This window comes from Fukomys damarensis, unplaced genomic scaffold, assembly GCF_012274545.1.
Source record: "Fukomys damarensis isolate Sample0158 unplaced genomic scaffold, DMR_v1.0_HiC HiC_scaffold_38, whole genome shotgun sequence".
Taxonomy (NCBI): Eukaryota; Metazoa; Chordata; class Mammalia; order Rodentia; family Bathyergidae; genus Fukomys; species Fukomys damarensis.
In genome coordinates this window covers 21,721,700-21,741,450 of record NW_022900950.1, presented here as the reverse complement: position 1 = coordinate 21,741,450, position 19,751 = coordinate 21,721,700, and the positions used below count along the sequence as shown (strand labels likewise).

The following is a 19,751-nucleotide window of genomic DNA, read 5'->3' as shown; positions in this document are numbered from 1 at the left end:
AGGAGGAGGAGGAAGAGGAGGAGGTTAATTTTACTGAGTGATCTTCCTGGTCCACTGTAAGAAATGCATCAGCACTTGTGGCAGCTTCTCCTTAACAGGATGATTTTGTCTCACATAGCTAAAGGACTAGACATTGGGGATGTATGCGTTGCTGCTTAGAGAAGTATCTTGGAATTTCTTCAGTAAATTTGAAGATACAGGCTGCCACACCACATGATCTAATGGCCCCCATATAATCCTGCTTTGATTTATGGATGAATCTCTTGGCTCCTGCATCTCATCCAATCAATAGTCTAAGCACTTCTCATCATTCATTTCTCAACTCAAATACCACCCCCCACGAGAGGCTTCCATAGAAAAGCTTCCTTCCACTCTTGGCTCAGTTTCCTGTCATATTTTTTCATTACATTTCAGTATTTGATATTATCTTATTTATATATGTATATGTTTATAGTAATTTTATATTATACGGTATCGTGGTCATTTATTATAATTCTATATCAACTAGAATGTAAGTTCTCTGAAGAGGAGGTCTATGTCTGTCTTCTTCATTATTATAGTCTAATACATGAGGTACTTAATAAATGTCTGTGGACTGAATGACAGATTGACTGATTCAGGGCCAGCACAATGGATGTTTAATAATAGGCACAGATTTCCATATATGCTTGAGAACAAATATAATATGAACTATGTAGAGATTTAGATTATAAAGCCCCTCCCCCAAAAAACATCCAACATCCATAGTATTACCCTTTATAACAATCCCAGAAACCAGTATTTGTGAGGTGTCACAACTATCTCTTTAATTCTTTAGCTATTAATTCTGTGTATTATCATATAACAGATTTATTTATAAGGAACTGTTTCACAGCTGTATTTTAGCAACAGGAAAGAAGTTTTGATGACCTATTGTTATTGAATTTCTGCACACGTAGCTCAGCAAAGGACAGGTAGCAGAAGAGGCTCTCTATTTGCTTGCTGAAGTGAGGGTTTTCCTGTGCTTTGCAAAGGTAGAAGAGCAGACAGATGTGTTATTTGGTGCCACTTAAGTAAAAGAATTATCTGAGAGATCTTTCCTGGTTCTTATACGTTCAACAAGGCCACTTATCTTCTTTATTGCAGTACCAGTGCTTTTCTTATTTAGTTTTTGCTTGCAAAACTGGTAAAATGAAATGCTCACAGAGATAGGTATGTTTAATTAGACTTGAAAAGAAATTTCTTTTTTCGTAACACACAGAACATGGATAGACAGGCTTCTTATTTTTGGTAAATAGTGACATGAGTTATATCTAGTTTTGTATCTAGTTGTACTTTCCCAGATGGAGTAAACTGAGAAATAAAATTATATGAACAGTATAATTTTGCAATACATTTTGTTCTAAGTATTTTATTACTAATAACTCAAGTAACATTACTTCAGTTCTTCCTATAGGTATCTTACAGTCCCTGGCATTTGTTTTCTTAACCTCACTAAATTGTCTTTCTTCATGACTCTGCTCTACTTTACTGCATATTTCTAGGCTTTCCACATGCTGAACCTCTGCTTTCATCTTTTTCCTGATGTATTTCCTGCTTTGTTAGTTTATCACAACTTTATTAACAGGATATTTGTGACTCCTATTTTATATTCTGAAGATGTTTATTTAGATTTCCCTACTCTCACTTTCCTTACACTGTCTGAATATTTCAATACCAGCAAACATAATATCCGGCTTTTATTGATCACCTTCTACATTCCAGGCACTTGCTTGACATAGATTATTCCTAATCCTCAAAGCAGCTTGGCAAGACAGATATTATTATCCCTTCTTTAGAGCCGTGGAAGCTGAGATGCAAGGTGTTTTATTTAGATCAGGATGAAGGTCACACAGCAAGTTATTTTCAGATTTGGAATCCAAAACTGAGATTGTCCCTGCAGGTAAACTGCATCTATTTCAAACATGTGTGGGTGCTTTGTGTGTGTGTGTGTGTGTGTGTGTGTGTGTGTGTGTGTGTGTGTGACTGACTTGGTAATGGTGATATGAAAGTCAAAGATCTTCCCAGGAAAAAAGCCAAGCACTTCCCTGCACTGTTATACCGTGTTCTATTGCTATTGTTTTAATTTAAAACTGAGGACATTAGAAAGCAATTATGTATCTTTTTGTCATTCTCCAATCTGTTTGTCCTTTATATTACTGAAACTGCAATAAACAGCAAAAGTACTGTTTTAAGTATCTAGCACTATATAATTGAAATTTTCAAAATCAATTCAGATTAAATTTTCTTTGGGTATCTTATAGTTACTGTGCCAGCCTAGTGAAAACACATGTAATACGGCTCTTGCAGAGGTGAGGGTGATTTAGGTAGCATTGTATGTGGGATTACATGAGACAAGTTCACTATTAAGGAGACATAAATTGGGTGTGCAGAAGATTCCTGAAGCAACTGGCAAAGTTTAGAAAGGGTGGCAAATACCAGAGCAATTATGTTACTTAGAAGCGTACATGTTTCAAGATTTTTTATCCCTAAAGAAACAAAATTTCAAATTTTCCATCAAACTAACAATAAGGATTTTAAAAAAAACATCATACCATCTACCTTACTTTGAAGTCCACATTTTTACAGATATGTGAAATGACTTTGGTTTGCATTCGATTAAGTTATTCCAAGCCTATATTCCTTTGTGGCTTTAAAAAAAAACTAGTTTGCCCAGCACTTCTTTACCTCCCCCATTTAGGACACCATTAAATTATCATTCAAGTTTGGTTATCCTCATGCAGGTCATATCCCTGTGCCAGACAAGCAGGACACAACTAGACAGTAATAGTTGAAGCTTTAAAAGTAGCTAGTGCTCATTATTGGGGGATGATTTCGTAAATGGCAAACACTGCAGAGACTATTGATTCCATCCTCATTTCCCCTTTGCTTGCCTTCTACTCTTCTGACCTCTGTTTAGAGAATGCTATTGAAGATATTTTAAAAAATTACTATTATTCCTCCCTAAATGGCTGTCTTTGGGAACTATTTTCTGCTTATAAATTCTGCCATATACATGTCTACAAAAATCCTCCAAGTGTTTAGGGTGGTGACTTCCAACTTTTTGTCTTTCAATGTTATTTGAGCTTGATACAGTCCCCATGCACTCCTGAGGTATAGGCTAGGCATGTTTATTCCCAGTGCTTCCATCAGCAAATCCTCAAGGAAAAATTTGGAAACAGACAGCATTTTCACCAAGATTCCAATTCAACTCTAGTATTTCTGCTCCATGTAAAACCCATCCAACCCCTCACCATGTTGAAAGAGCCTCTATTCATAATGATTTCTCTTTCCCCAGAAGTTCCTCAGCACCTAGTAGTCTCATTGATTATTACTCAGACTTTTCTGTTGAAATGCCAGGAACTACTGAGGTATATAAATGGCAGGATCTGGGATGGAGCTGGATGGGCAAAAGCCTTGACTCAGTGTGTGTCTGCAGTGGCAATAGCCTCAGAACTGCTTCTTTAAAGCTGAAAGTGTATCTAATTTATCCTGAACATCTATGCATTCCTCACTACATTATCACCTCATCATATTAGCTTATCTAAGTAAACCAATATTATGGCATTTCTTATTAAATATTCTCACAATAAAATTTAGAAAGTGAATGTTTGCTCCGTAGTTTTGTCTGTGAACAAATGATTGAGTACTCCTACATACAGAACTTTTTATTAGTATTAGTATTTGCTGTGACTGTCCTGGTAGGGATTAGATAGTGAACTCAGTACAAACACTGGGTTTTTAAACTCTTATGAATTGGCAGATCCAATATACTGTCGTTCATTCATCATATGATGTTAAATTTACTAGAAGTTCTTGTAAGACACACAAATAACATACTGTTTCCTTATTGTTGTTGCACTTGAATGAAGTGCTCAAATATATTTTGTATGATGCTTTAATTTCAGAAGATATAAAAATAATGACTTTACATTTTAGGGAGCTTTCCACAAGTAGTTTTCCCATGACAACTTCAGTAAGTGGTTTGTGTGATAGAGAATCTGACCCTTGTCAAGAACATGATTGACAGGAAATGGAAAATCCAAGACTTAAGTCACCGTTTTGGGATGTCACAATGCTTGACAGCCCTGGATAATCAAAACATTGAAGTGCTTCATTGTAAACGAAAGAACTGAAATATGAGGATGTGCTTCCATATTTCAGGAGTATTCCTGAAAAATTCAGAAACATAATATTGCGGAATAAGGAAGAAGGATAATATATCATAAATGTAACTTTAAATTTTGAGTAGGAAAAATATTTAAGGTGATAATGATAATCTGTTCTCTACCATGTCACTTATGAAGTGATAAAAATCATACTGGCCATTTCACCAGAAAGGCCAAGAAAGGAATGAATCAGGGTGAAAATTACACAATTATATATAGTACTCCGATTTTCCCGTAAGGGGTTGATAATTCACAGACTGTCTCATCACCTACAGACATGATCCACCACACTTCCTTTGGCAGTCTTAGTCTTCGGGACCACGAGCTGGCCAGAGCTTCCCTGTCTCATAGGTAGAACACTCTCCTAACTTCCTCTTTCCTGTTCTTACCCATTCTGGCAAAAAGGCTTCTCATTGACCAGTATTTTCCTTTTGTCATTTTACTCTTATCTTCAGGACAACTTTCTGGTTGCTTCTTATTGCCAATCAAATCCAAATTATGCTGGCAGCTTTCAAAAACTCTGCCTGACTAAGCCTGCTCTTCAGGTTATTTCCTGCCATGTTCTCACTCTTCTCTGAAAAAAACTGTATGTCTCCTGTTGTTCATTGTACACCTCTGCTTTTGCTTACTCTGTCTTGATACTTTAATGAGAGACTATTGTAGCATTGTACCATGCAAGGTCTAGGTTATTATAGTTTCACCCCTTAAAGTTTGTATGAGGTGGCATATATGACAGGGACAAATGTCTGTAACACTGCATGATAAATGCATACTTAGAATTACTAACAAGTTTTACAGTGGTAAAGAGAGGAATAAAGCATCATTTTGTTAACATAACAAGGACTATAATGGTCTCTAAGTTCCATGAAGACCTTTCGTCTTATTTCGTACATACTTAAAAGTGTAGATGGAGTAAATTCATACTGAACATGCCATCAGATTCTTCTGAAGTGTGGACTTATCCCTGAAATAATCATTCTACAGAAAGATTCCATTGTGGAAATAGACTTGTTCTTCTACATATAAAATTACCAGCATGTTGTTGTTGAAACTGCAATGAAGCAGGAGCAAGAAAAGCTAGTCCTGGATTGTCTCTAATAAGCCATTGACTTAGAACAGTGTATTCACCTCACCAGATGTCACCATTTCTTCTCTAAAATGAATAGATCAAGCTAAATGTCCCCAACTTCTGATACTCTTATAATCCGTAACTCTCTGTGTTGGCACTCATTCCCTGCTTCAACAGACACCTATTAATAGAACCTAGCGTGTACGCCACTAGATCTTACAATTTCTTTATGTCATAGACAATAAAATATCATTTCTAACAGGAGCTGAATCCTTTGCCAGCTAGAATCAATGAAAGTGCTAAGCACCTAAGGTTAGTGCATTGTGATTTACTTCCCCGCTTCTTTAAACCCCAGAGACACAGGTACCTAGAGCATGGGCAGTGAGGAAAGGCAGCTCTTTGAGCATTCTCCTGGCCACACAGGCATTCAGGAGTCCTCATCGTGCTTGGCGTGTTTGTTGATAGTGAGACTCTGGAATGGCTGAGTGAAGATTGAGACAGAGCTAACCTGACAGGCTGAGAGTTTAAAAGCATCGATTAGGGATTGTTTAACAATTTGACCTTCAAACTACCTTAATATTGTGGTTTTTGTTTCTTATAATGGTAGTTAAAAAAAAAAGAAACTATCCTTCCATGCTTTTTAGTGATTATTCTATTAAAGCAATAAAGGACATGAATTAATAAGTACCTATGAATATAATTTTAAGACTCTCAAGCTCAGGAATTGAAGTGATGTGGAGACAGTCTAGGGACTACATTCCATGAGTGTGCACAGCCCACACACCTCTGTACTAATCAACCTTAGAAGAACCAACTTCCCATCAGAGAGATGCACAATGCATTTTGTGCCTACTTATTAGACTACCTATTGGCAGATACTCATATTGCACTTCTTAATTAGGTGACAAAGCAGCCTCACTTATATGGTAGTTGGTGCTAATGAAAATTTACATAAGAAACCAAAGGGAATTAAATAGATGTGAAGATTACCATTTTGCACTTTATGTTTTTATTTGTGGTAATAAAAAGTGTGAATTGAAAAATCTAAAGAAAAGTAATGGGTGATTTATTTTTAAAATAAAATGCACTAAGCAAGAAGTCATGCTCATAAATACAAAAGTACCCTAGTGTTTCATTTTGACAATGCATAACAATGATAGTGACATAAAATTTGTTTTAACACTCTAGAGTCCTGATGAATAGGATGTAAATGGTTTACCATTAATGCTGGATTTTCTCACACGTCTTTAAAGAATTAAATTAATACTGTTTAAAATAAATAATGATAAATGCTAAAGCTTTTTGTTTTGTTTTTGTAGATACAAAAGTGAAAGAAGAGATAATCACCAGGGAAGAGAACTCCAAAAGTATTATGCAATTTACTGTTATTTACCACTTATAATTTTTTGGACATCATTTATAATTGACAAAGTTTTTCCAATTTGCTATCATAAATCAGCTGCTTTCAAAATCTCACATACCCTAATAATTCCCAGTTGAACTTAACTACTCTTCTGGCTTCTACTCATTGTTTTCCTTTTCGAATACACTTAAGAGTATGTGATACTGAGCCAGGGATTTAGTTCAGTGGTGCCACCGCCTGCTTTGCAAGGATAAAGGTCCCAAATTCGATCCCAAAACAAACACCCTGTCCCAAGAAAAAGAATACGTGATACTTTGTTTAGTGAAAAATATTTGTAACTTTGTTTAATCTTTTAGTAAAAAAATCTCCATATAAATAATAGAAATCGCGTGACAGTAAAAGGAATCATTCAGTTACATTTACTCAAGTATAATTTCAATAATTTAACAGTAGACTGTTTTATAATATATCTGAACATGTCCAGACTTATATAAACAATGTGAATAATGAAATTTTTGAATTCTGTGAATGTTTCTGATTATTTTTTAAATTTATTAATTCATTATTTAATTCTTAATTTACTATTTAAAAATTTTATTGAGAATTTAGTAGGAATTTTCCCTTATCTTGCTATTCAAAATTAAAAAAAATGACATAGTTCTCTAAAGAATAATCCCATTTTCCTTTTATTCTTCTTTTCAAAATAATCCCAATTTCTTTTTCCTTTTCTTTTCTTTTATTACTTATTTTCTGGGCTAGAAATTAGACCCAGGGCACCTAGGTAACTGCTATGACTTGAGCCACTTCCCCAGTCCCACCCATTTGTCTACTAATAATTTTTATGGATATCCCAAAACAATCAGTACAGAAACTTTTAATCAGTGCTTAGAATAATCGAGTTGACCAAATCATATTTGGATTGACATATCTTTGATATCTTTCTTTTAAAAAGTGTCTATGATATTAAAACAATACTAATACATAGAATTATTTATTTTAACAATGCAATAGTATCAAAAATACAATTCCTCATTTTAAAAACTTATTTTCTAAAGAAAAAGAAAGAATAGAGTGTGGTGTCACTGACTGACTTTTTATATGTCAGTACCCAATGTGAAGTTTTGAATTTGGCTACATTTTATTATTACTGCGCCATAAATGCTAGATGTCTTATATGGTTATAAACATATGAGAAAAGAATTGGTTTACTGTGAATGGTTCATCAGTTTTATGAAGACATGTATGTTACCATTTAACCATCATTTATTTATAGGATATGATGTTTTGCCTTTAGAAATTTCAACATCTGTTTAATATAACTGTATTCTCATAATATTCATATTTCTACCTATTTGCCTAACTTGTACACCAAACATTATGACCACCAAGCAACTACTGGAAGGTAAAAGAATCAGAATGTGAGCTAACTTTGGACAGGCAAAAAAGGTGCTGAGCCAGACATCAGAGTAAAGCCTGATTCACCATAGCAACCAAGTTTAAATCACGTGATTGTGAAAAAGAACAAGGAGCAATTCCTCCATTGGTTTTGAGAGAAAAATATACTATTTTATTCTTCTTTGTATGCCCTAGAACAACTAGCCTTGCCTCATACATAGCAGTTTCTAAAACATATGTGTATATATATATATATATATATATATTTTATTATACACACACACATATATATGTATATATATATGATAATTTTGATAATATATATAATAATTTTCTGACCATGAAAGAGTGACACGTAATGTGACTTATGGAATAAAGAGAAACAAATGGATTGAAGAGAGGGACAGAATGTAGATAGTAAAAAACTGTTCCACTGTAATTTCTCATTAATGATGATGCTACTTCTCTACCACCTGCTTAAGCAGGGGCACATCTGATCTGCTTTCTGCGGCCGACTTATTGATTGTGCGGGTCGATGTAAGCTGATGCATAAAGAACCAAGAAAGTGGGCAGCAGCGTTTTGCTAGATAACTGCTAAGAAGTAGACAGTTTACGCTGGATGCATCCAAGCTGAGTGGCCCCATGTGAAGTTGAATGATTAGCAAAACCAATCCTAAAGCTAACAATCCTGTCACTGCTCAGTAGGTCTATTGTTAGTGGAACATTAGTTATATTTAAAGAAAAGTGATGACATTTGAAGATTGAATGAATCTGTTTTGGCACAAGAAAGATCTTCCTTTCCTTTTCTGTATATGTCATATTGCACTCATGCATATGAGCATCTAGTTGTGAGGTCTCAGATAACAATGGCTTTTGCTTTCACTCTCCCTAGATAATCAAACTATTGTATTGATGGTTACTGCTCATGTTGCAAGCAAGTCAAAGTTATTAGCTTGGAGAGAACACTAGCAATAAAATCACACCCTTAATGCAAAATTCCCAAACTGAGCAAACGAACAAAAATCCAGGAAAATAAACAGAATTTGCTGATGTTTAATCCATAAAACAAAAATAGTGTTTAAGAAAGAAGGGAAAGAAAAAAATAAGAGAAAGGAAATAAAATGGAAACACAGTCTTTAAATGAGGAGGGGAGGAGGGATTGGAGAGAGGGAAGGGGAGTGGGGGAAAAATAAGAACCAAGAGATATCATGAACAGGTACAAATTCCCAACGATGAATGTCGTCATACTGCATGCCTAAAATGTGCCAATAAAATTAATGAATAATAAAAAAGAGAAAAGAATGAGACTATTGAGTAAAGAGCTATTTGGTTAAACGTCAGTTTTAATATATCTAACCGTGCTGCTAACAAAAATTAGACACTCACAAATGTCCTATTTCCTTCTCTCGAGGAGAGGATGTGGAACGTTACCTGCCAGAGTGGGTCTCTCTGCTCAGGAAAGAGCTCAAAGTACTTGTGGGCCAGTTGCACTGGTGGCAGAGTCTGAAGACGCAGGTTGGTCCAGCTGTGCACAAAGTTGGCCAGGTTCACAAAGGTGTATAACCCTAGGCGGTCATTCCCATAGTTAGATAAATGAGTCATGAAGATGCTGATCTGAAAGACAGGTAAAAATGACCACACAACAGCATATGCTTAAACTCACACGTGGCAGTGTAAGTTCCAGGGAGCACTTTGCCTAATTTGGGAATTGTATGATTCAATTTTTTTTTTTTTTTTAGGTAGAAAGCCACACATCTAACTTTGAAATGAAAATAACATGTACATCCACTCTTTAAATTGACATTGACATTAGATTAGCAAAGAGCCTGAATTAAATAAGTTCTGATATTAAGCACTTATTCCTGCCATTTTCTGATGTAGATGTACGTACAAATTGAAATGGAATCAAACTTGAGAAAACTTCTTTCTTTGTGGTCTCATAAAGTTCTTTTCACTTCAATTTTGAATACTATCACTATGAAGAAATTATAAATCTTGGAGGATATAGGTTTAAAATGCTTAGATATGTTTTAAATGCAGATTTAAACGTTATTCAATTTATCAAAGCATCATGTGGGTCCCTATTAATATGTATATGTTTTGTTTTGATGTATCAATTAAAAAATAAACATACTTTAAAAAGCCATCAGCATTTTTACAGAAACTGATTTCCTTTGGCCCTCCATTTTTCCATGATCATTAATCCTTTTACAACTTTTAATATCTTAATATTAACTCTAAAATTAGAGAATTTCCATGTCGCTCTTTCAGTATCAGAGACTACAGAAAAGTGAAATCTAGATTGCTCTGAAAAGATCAACTGAAAATTTGAAAATGATTCAAAAAATTTGAGTACCTTGGTGCTTCAACAGGAATTAAAAAATAATAAAGAAAAAATTGTAACATCTTTGACCACATTGCAGAGGTTACTGCATACCACCCAGAAAGGAGAAATTCATTGTCAACAATAATAATTGTTATAATAAAATACAATTTCAGTGTTATTAATAATATCTTGCATTTGATTTTAAATCTCATTTTCAAACATAAGCATTTTAAACTAATTTTTCTACTTATACAAATCTACAAATATTTCAGAGCAACTCAAGTATTACAATAGAGTACTTTATTAACTTCATTATTATTAAAGTAAGAGTAATTTAGCATTATAAAATAGTATTAGCATAAATATAGGACCTGAAACTGAAGAGTAAAGTAACATCAAAGTAAAGTCAAGCGTCTCATGGCTATTGTTTTATGTGGATGCTTACTCTCTTTTTTTAAGTGATTATGTTGCTTGATGCCGTAATTTGGATTATTTAGAAATAAGCAAGGGTGTGCAGCAACCATTTAATATCATTTTCATCACAACCTGGTTAGAATAGTAGTCATGCAGGAAAGGTTACACTCCAAACCTTTTGTCCCAAGCTTGTCATTGGATAACTGGAAATGCCCACGGAAGAGCCCTTTATGTGAAAAACAGTAAAAGCATTACCCTCTACCACAATTTAATAAACAGTACTCTGGCAGGAAATTAGAAGTTAAAGACACCAGGTTCATTGTTAGAATGCCCTTTTTATTTTGGAAAAGACATTGTCTCTTTGTGTGTCATGCAACAATACTGAAAAGGATTCTCAGAGGAAAAATTAAATTATCTGTCAGCCCTCACTAGTGTTGAAAGTAGAGAGCAGACAGTCTTGGACCATTACCCTCAATATTTCTAAATTACAATAATACCTAAAAGGTGTACAGCACTTACTATGTGCTAGGAATCATTCTAAGCCCTTTACATATAAAGATAATTAAATGTTCATGATGCTCTTACAAGGTAGATATTGTTATTGCTCTCTTTGAAGAAGCAAACACGGTGTAACAAAGCATTAAGTAACTTCCTGAGCTCATATCTGGTAGGTTACACACAAGAGTTCAAATGTAAGAAGTCAAATTTCCTAATCCAATACATACTATGTCTTGCCCCAAATATTTTTATACATAGAATTTTACATTTATTTTTTTCCTTAAAAAGATGAACATAATTCTATAGAGGACAGTAAAAAAACTATGGGCTCATTACATTGGCAATTTATAGTTTTGAAATAAATTTAAAATAGAATGAAAAATAAATTAATTTTGGAGTTTTAAATGAAAATACTTTAAGACGATAATAGTGCTTGAAAAAACACTACTGATAGACTGAAAGTTTATCATTAAAAGAGCTTAGGAAATGAGGGAAGAGAAACATGAAAAAATGAAAAAATGGAAATAAAGTATTTTAAACAGGGAAGGGAGAGGGAGTGAAAGGAGAGCAGGGACAAGGGAAAAAAATGAGAACCAAGCCCTGTCATGTAAAGGTACAAGGTCCCAATGATGAATGTAACTGTACTGTATACCTAAAATGTACCAATAAACTCAATGAGGTAAAAAAAAGACCTTACATTTGTTACATTTGTTGCCTGTTTTTTTATGGGATATATTTAAAGCTTTATAATTGAAGAATAAAAAAAGAGAAGACTATTTAAATAGTATTCTTTTCTTTGTTTTGTTTTGTTTGTACTGGGGATAGAACTCAGGACCTTGAGCTCACGAAGCAGGTGGCAGAACCACTGAGCTAAATCCCTGGCCCTAAATATATTCTTTACGTCGCTTATTTAGGCAGAAATTGAAATTAAAATCTCTCAAATATTGGCATAATGATCTCTCTTGAGATTCATATGATCATTCATAAAAGCTCAGGGAATCTATGCCACTCATTTTCTTCCTTGGCCAATGTCTCACTCTCATACTCTTTTATCTTAAATAAGAGCTGTGCTCTTGGCCTGACTTAATTACAGGGTTTCTAGGACATAACTTGATATCAATAGTTGATGACCATAATTGCAATTGTGGTCACGAGACCTTCTTTATAATCACTACAAAATAATATGCATTTGATCCTAATAAGTGTGTATTTATCTCATGTCACTACTATAATTAAGAAATAAAACAGTATAAGTAGTGTGCTTCAAGATAATTATGGTTTTCTAGGATTGAAATTATTATGAAAAAGAGAGGCAGCAGCCTGAGTGCCTGAATAATTATAATAACATCTAGAAATCTACCACCTGCCCTTTAGTATTGTTATTTTAAGATAGAATTTTGGGCATCTCTGGTGCTTAAACTCTGACAAATTATAGATAAAAATCTGCTCTGAGGGAGGAAAGATTATTTGAACATAACAGGTATGATATGATTTAATTAAGGTATTAATATAATGATAGTAATAGATTTTTGCAGCAGATTAGTTTTAAGTAATTTTTCAAGATTTCTCCTAGGAGAATAAGCCTCACTTTATAAAGGAAGCATAAAACTTTATGCAGGGCAAATGGTAGCATCTGCCTTTGGAATACAGCAGCGTCTGGAGGTGCTGTGCGGGTCCTTGCTGACCCATGTGCTGCATTTAAATTTTCCATTGCTGAGAACAAACACAAGCGCCCTGGCCAGGACAGTTGTGATCACTGCTGTATGGGAAGCATGTGCACATGCCTTACTGGTTAGAACAAATTAGTGCTGCTGTATGGTCAATTGACTGCACTTTAACAAAAACAATTCTGCAAGCACAGCTTAACTGTGCATATCTGGCTTGCTAAAAGCACCTATTGTGCAGACAGAGCATTTTACTTTTAGTATTCTAGGCAAATGGCTTGTTTAAAATAAAAACCTATTTCAGAGAGTGTAAGGACACAAATTAAGAATAGATGTGGTTTGAGGCCTAGATAAGGGAAGTCACAGGATATGCAGCATAAAATAATAGCAAATAGTTATTTTGTCACCAACTACAATATAGAGCTACTTATTTATTTACTTTTTAGTGCATGCTTTTTTGCTCATCCTGTCCTTTGGCTTACTTATTCTAATTGTTCTTTTCTTATTATATACTTTTCCTCAGTTTTCTCCAAAGCATCACTTGAACAAAATATGATTGTGTAGAATGAGTATAATTTGTTTATATGTGCAGCTCAGTGGACCTTGAAATAGTACAGTTCAGAAGTATGCAATGGTTCAGATCAGCAGAGACATCTTGCTCGACAGATTGCATTCAGAAGGAGATGCCAGTAGCTAACCTCGTCAGACCAACTGCAGTGGCCTTCGAGGGTCGAGGTGGCCTTCCTTCCACCAACAACCACTCCTCCGGGCTGCCTTCATCTGGTCCTTGGCACTTCCACACTTGACGTTCCTCCTTCAGCTCTAAGGCTCTCAGTTGTGTCTTAACCAAATGTAAAATCTTTAAATTCTTTCTTTTATCTCTTATAATGATGTATAAGCAAGCTTACAAGTACTTGCATACGATAGTAATTCATTAGAAACACAAAGTTTTTCATTAACCTTAATGCCAGACATAATATACATAACACCAAATTTGGAAAGATAAAACCTGCGGAAGAGATCCACTTAATGATATTTCTATAGCCCAAGGAAAAGAGGTCTTAGAGAGGTAATGTCTAAATCTTGATAAGAGGGAATTAGGTAAATATAAGTCAACTTTATGGACAATTCTTGACTAAGGGTAAAAGCACGGCCGTTACAACAGACAGGATGAACATACGTGAACGTCGACAAGTGGCCCTCCTTCGGGCTTTTACTGAAATTAACACAGTTGCTGTTGATAACATTTTATAAAATAACATTTTATTTTTGCCCTTCAGGCCCCAGGTGAAGTTGCTAATGAAGAAAATACAAGAAGAAGGGAAAGAAAAATGAAACGAAAACCAAAAGTTTCATTTTCTCTATAAAATAAAGCACCAAAATTCTTTACCGTGAGTTCAAATACTTTTATTACCAATACCAGAATAGTTTTCTTGCTGTTCCTATTTTTTTTTCTTTTTTTTGTTTTTTGAGACAGGGTCTCACTAGGTACTTGAGATTGCCCTGGAACTCACTATGTAGTCCAGGCTGGTCTCAAACTCACAGCAATCCTTCTGCCTCAGCCTCCAGAGTGCTGGGATTACAGGAGTGTGCACCATGCCCGGCTGCTGTTCCTATTTTCATGATGAAAATCTTCAATGTGACTGAAGATTGTACAATATATTAAATAAATATATTTAACAGTATTTAGATTATAATTTAAAATTGCTTTTAAAGACTAGATTTTTAGGGCCAGGGATTTAGCCAGTGGTTCTGGCAACTGCCTCCCAAGAGCAAGGTCATGAGTTTGATCCCTGGTACAGTCTAGTTATAGATTTGAATATGTATGTGTGTTATATATTTGAATAGTTAAGTATGTTATATTGTTTAAATCTACCATTTGCAGAGTAGTCAGACCCGTGGCTCATAGGACAAAACACAGCAACATCTACAGAGAGAAACAATAGCTGAGCAGTAGGGGATCCATCCAGTTGAAAATCAGCTCTCTCTGTCTTCACGCCATAACACAGTATTTTTCAAGATAAGCATTAAATATTAGCAGTCATTTTCCACTTTTGCCTCTGTGGCTCTGACAGTGTGCCCCTTTTCAGAATGAGTTCATTGTGTTTAAAAATATGTCCATTAGCTTGTTAAATTATTGATTAGGCTTTTAGTTCTCATAAGATGGGAAGATAGATGAATATAGGAAATGTGTCCTTGATGGCTCTAGACTGAACTCATATTTTTTGTATAAAAGGAAATTTGAGTCTTTCTTTTATTTTGATATGGCTGGAACCAAACAAGCAATAGAAACAATAAGACCATACTCAACATTACCAATTTAAATGGAACACTATTTCTTCATTTGATTATAGAGGATATAAATATTGGTCAACAATACCTCAGTAAATGCTTACATCTATGTTCTTAGATACCAAAAATATGTAAAATTTAACCAAGCTTACTATATTATTATTATTTTTTTGTACCAGGAATTGAACTCGGGACCTTGAGCATGTGAGGCAGGTGGTGGAACTACTGAGCTAAATCCCCGGCCCCAAGCTTAATATATTATTCTTTCACTCAATCTAAAGTTTGCCACTACTTATAATCCACTTCTATGTAAACAGTACTGCTTTTCAAAAATGAAATGTATATATTGGAATGATTAATTAATGGTTGATATTTTCTTAACATAGGCTGAATAATAATGTTAATTAACTTATAAATCTTTACAAAGTGGCTCTATCTTCATTTTTCTTGTATTGCTTGAATAGATACTAAGAAACTATCCTATTTCAGAGGAAATGAAATAAGGAAAAGGTTGAAGTGACCTGTTATGGGAATCCTAGCAAACCCAGCATTTAATGCAGCCCACGAGTGTACACCTAAAAATTGGTGAAGAAAGCAGATCTTGTGTTGAGAGTTCTTATCAACATAAAATAAAAATTTTAAAAGCAGGGGTTAAAGCATATGAATCAAAAGGCAATGCTCTTTCATATCATGATTCTGACAAAATGTGGCAAAATGCCTGTCAAATTTTTCTCCTATTTTTTGCTTCCTTTCTATCATTTTCATTATCTTTTAGACTTTATTTGTAACAATATTATAGCTGTCAATATGTCAACATGATTTTTTCTAAAATTTATTCAGTAGAATTTTAAATATCATTTACATGATTTTCAACTTTGGAAATGGGGGAAATAAAATTGTTATTTTAATATCTACATTTAAACTTATTCATATATTTCAGATGAGTATTGATTCTTAGCCCTTCAAGATAATCAATATAGAAGAGAAAAAGATTATTTCATTTAGGAATGTTTTACTTCTTTTGCAGCCCTTTAAACAAACATCAATGTTTTCCATGATGGAACACAGCAATATCAGTGTTATGGAACCAGAAAGTAATTTCAATTTTCCAGTCTTAAAGAAACAAATTTAGACAGATCTGTCCAGATATATTCCTCTAAAGAAATTCTTAAAAGGAGAAAGGAATGGAGAGCAAGGGGAAGAAGTAAAGAAAAGAAGGGAGGACAGAAAGACGGGAGAAGGAAGAAAGGAAGGGAGGGAGGGAAGAAGGGAGGAAGGAAAAATAAATGAGGGAAGGAGGCAAAGAGTAGGAAGGAGAAAGAAAAGAAGGAGTGAGGGAGAGAGAGAAGAGAGACATAGGAAAGCTCCAAAATCAAATCATTTGTCTGAAGATCAGATGCACAGGAAAGAGTCGATTGCTAAAAATGGTTCAGTGCATGGATTTAAAGCCTTACTCAGAATTAAATCCAGCTATTGATCTCCTGCTCAGGGCTACTTCCTTTCCCTACTCTTTTGCTCCATGTGACTTTCAGTGTGGTTTCATATAAGATGTGCAACACCAGAAACATTTATAATTAATTACTCTTGCTAGTTGAAGTCTTAACATCCCATACCCTTGACTATTGAAAAGAACTCTTTCTTGAGTACATGAAAAACTAAGCCTTTGGTTTTAATTTGGAACACATTTAATGAAGAGTATAGTGTAAAGATTTTTTTTTAAATCAAGAGACTGATTAAAATATCCCACAAGATTTATCTACTGCATAAATCTGAAAACATAGAAAATGACTTTCGGTTGCTATAATAATTCAAATTGTTTTATGTTCCTTACAATGAAATAATGCAAACTTGACATCTGGAATCCAATCCAAATGGGTAGGTTTGACTACTGGTTCTATATTACAGTGCCAACTAACTTCTCTAAATCTCAGATCTGTTTACTGTTAAATAAAAACAATAACTGAATTTACAGGCTTGTTATGATGCTTAAAGGAGTTGGGAATATGTAAAAGCATTTTGTAAATAAAAAGCATTGCATGGTAGTTATCATCAAGATGTACCTTCAGTTAAAATAAATTTAGAAGCCTGTGGGTCCATTTAACTATGGTTTTGCTTTGCGAGGGGTGAGCTATCTAACAGTCAGCAATGGTTCCAAAATATTCAATAGAAAATTCTAGGAATGAACAATCCATAAGCTTTAAATAAGTTTAACTATAGTATATTACCATGATTCATCTATTGTATTATTTGTCATTGCTATTATTCTCATGTTATGCTTAATTTATAAATTACATTTTGTTACAGGTATGCATATGTATCAAGCAACATAGTGCATTAAAGGTATTACCTAAGGTTCCCCTGGTAGTCTTGAAATGTATCCCCCAAGGAAAGGGGCTTCTATTGTAGTTTACATATCAAATACCATTCACATGATTTGATTTATATCTTATAATAATATTTTTGTAGGTAAAGCCAGTGTTTTTATTTTATTTTGTTTTGTTTTGCTTTCTGAATCATCTATATATATATATATATATATATACCGTGGCCTTTGATATTAATATTATTCTTAGTTGAACCAGAAAATATGAAACACATATTTACCAAGGTGAAAAAGACTAATTTCATACCTAATGTAGGAAGCTCTTTTGTAATTTCATGCTATTCCTTATAAGTTCAAGCATTATGTATTAGAGTCACCATTGCAGTTTAAAATCAATATAGGAGGAGAATGTTAATGGAATTCTTTGTTTCACTTAAAAAGTGCAATGTGTATAGCTTTAGAAGGATAATGCAGTGAGTTGGATGTCTTTCTTTGCCTCTCCTCCCCAATTCTCAAATTATTCCCAACCCTTTGCACTTCAGAAGCCTCACCACCTGACATGTTAGGATCTATTGAGGCATTTCTTGTCTATTCTTGTACTACTGCAGTAAAATGTAAGCTCCTGGAACACAAGAACTCTGCTACTCTTCTCCATTGCTATGTTCTCAATGGTTTGTAAAGTGCCCGGCGCATAGTAGGCGTACAACGATTATTTATTAAGTAGTATCCTCAGTAACATACATTTCTTTGCCAGCAGAAAATGTAGAGTAATTTAATTGCTTTCCCGTTATTCTCCAAATTCTAAAGACATGAGGAGGAAAACAAAACATTCTATCCTACAACTCTGAAAACAGCTGGCATTAAATAGGATAAGATGAATTGCTAAATTGCATTTTTATTTGTGTTTTCCATTTCTATGATCAGACTAAATGCAACAGAAGTTCCATTCTGCATCTGATTATTTACCAGCGTCCCAGTTTTTCAGTCATAATATTTGGTTAGTGAATTATTAACAAATCAGAACTGTTTTGATTCAAGACCGACTAGAGTGTAAACACTGATCTTCCTGAATAGAGAAGTTGGGCAGTGACTTCGTCAAAGCAGCAGTAAATAGGGCAGCTGTTCTAACAGAGAACAGAAGGCTCCGGATATATTTCAGTGAGCAAGAGCACTACTTTCCATTTTTCTTGTACATTAATAGAGGCTTAAGTCATTAAAAAGCAACACATGTTTACAAGCATATTATTATTGCATATATTTGTGTTTTGTTTTTCTTTAGTAGCCAAGTCAAAACTGGATGTCATAATTGCCTTTCAGAATAGTATGATTTTGAACAAAAACCTTCCAGTTGTACTCAATGGGAGACAACAAAAATTGCTTTCTAGCTGAGCTACTTAACATTAGCTTTGAGAGAGAGAGAGAGAGAGAGAGAGAGAGAGAGAGAGAGAGAGAGAGAGAGAGATCAAACTTTCTTTTCAACCATATTGCACTGATGTCACATAAGTTACTGAAATGCAAAGTCATAACCCCGGGAATAATCACTGATAGTTTAGCCACTGGATGGAGAAATCATGGTCATTAGCCATCAGTGTAAGCTTTTCTAATAGCCTTCAATAGAGGTCAACTACTTATTTAGTGGAAAAAATATTATCTTTATTTATTCTACAGTCAAACTATTGACAAGAATTTATTAAGTGCTTACTCTCTGTCTACCAGTCTGTTAGAAATTAGAGATAACAGTGAGCAAATTATTCATGATATTGACTTAGGTTTGAATGGGGATGCAGAAAATAAAGAAGGAAGAAGTAGAAATAGAAATTTCAACAATCTATTGATGCCTTACAAGGGCTGGGGGCAGAGACTGGCCCCCAAATGATCTACATTTGACTAGGTATCAGAAATTTTAAAAAAATCAAAGATTAAACTCAGATTTTTCAATTGAGGCAATTAGATCAATAGTGTAAAAAATTCACCTTAGTAAAGAACAATGCAGAACTGAAAAGAACAAAGCACTGAGCTAAACCAGAACTTTAAAATAGCTGCTATGAAGAACCAGGCAGACAGCTAACAAGGAACGTTCAGAAGTACAACGTAGCTGCTCTGCAGACTACCGTGAGCCCACACTCAGCACTGTACCAAGTAGAAGCTAACTTAGGCATGGAGGGGGCAGATAGTCTAATTCTAGAATTGGGGATTTTCCAAATAGAATGGAAGAATAAT

General features: G+C 34.4%; 1 protein-coding gene across 1 annotated transcript in view; it reads right to left on the bottom strand.

The window, feature by feature from the left end:
- Positions 1–19,751, bottom strand: part of LOC104868855 (N-deacetylase and N-sulfotransferase 4) — a 286,413-nt gene that overhangs the window by 26,627 nt on the left and 240,035 nt on the right. Inside the window, exon 7 of the mRNA XM_010633850.2 lies at positions 9,446–9,628. Coding sequence (XP_010632152.1) covers positions 9,446–9,628 — 183 coding nt within the window. The remainder of the gene's footprint in view (positions 1–9,445; positions 9,629–19,751) is intronic.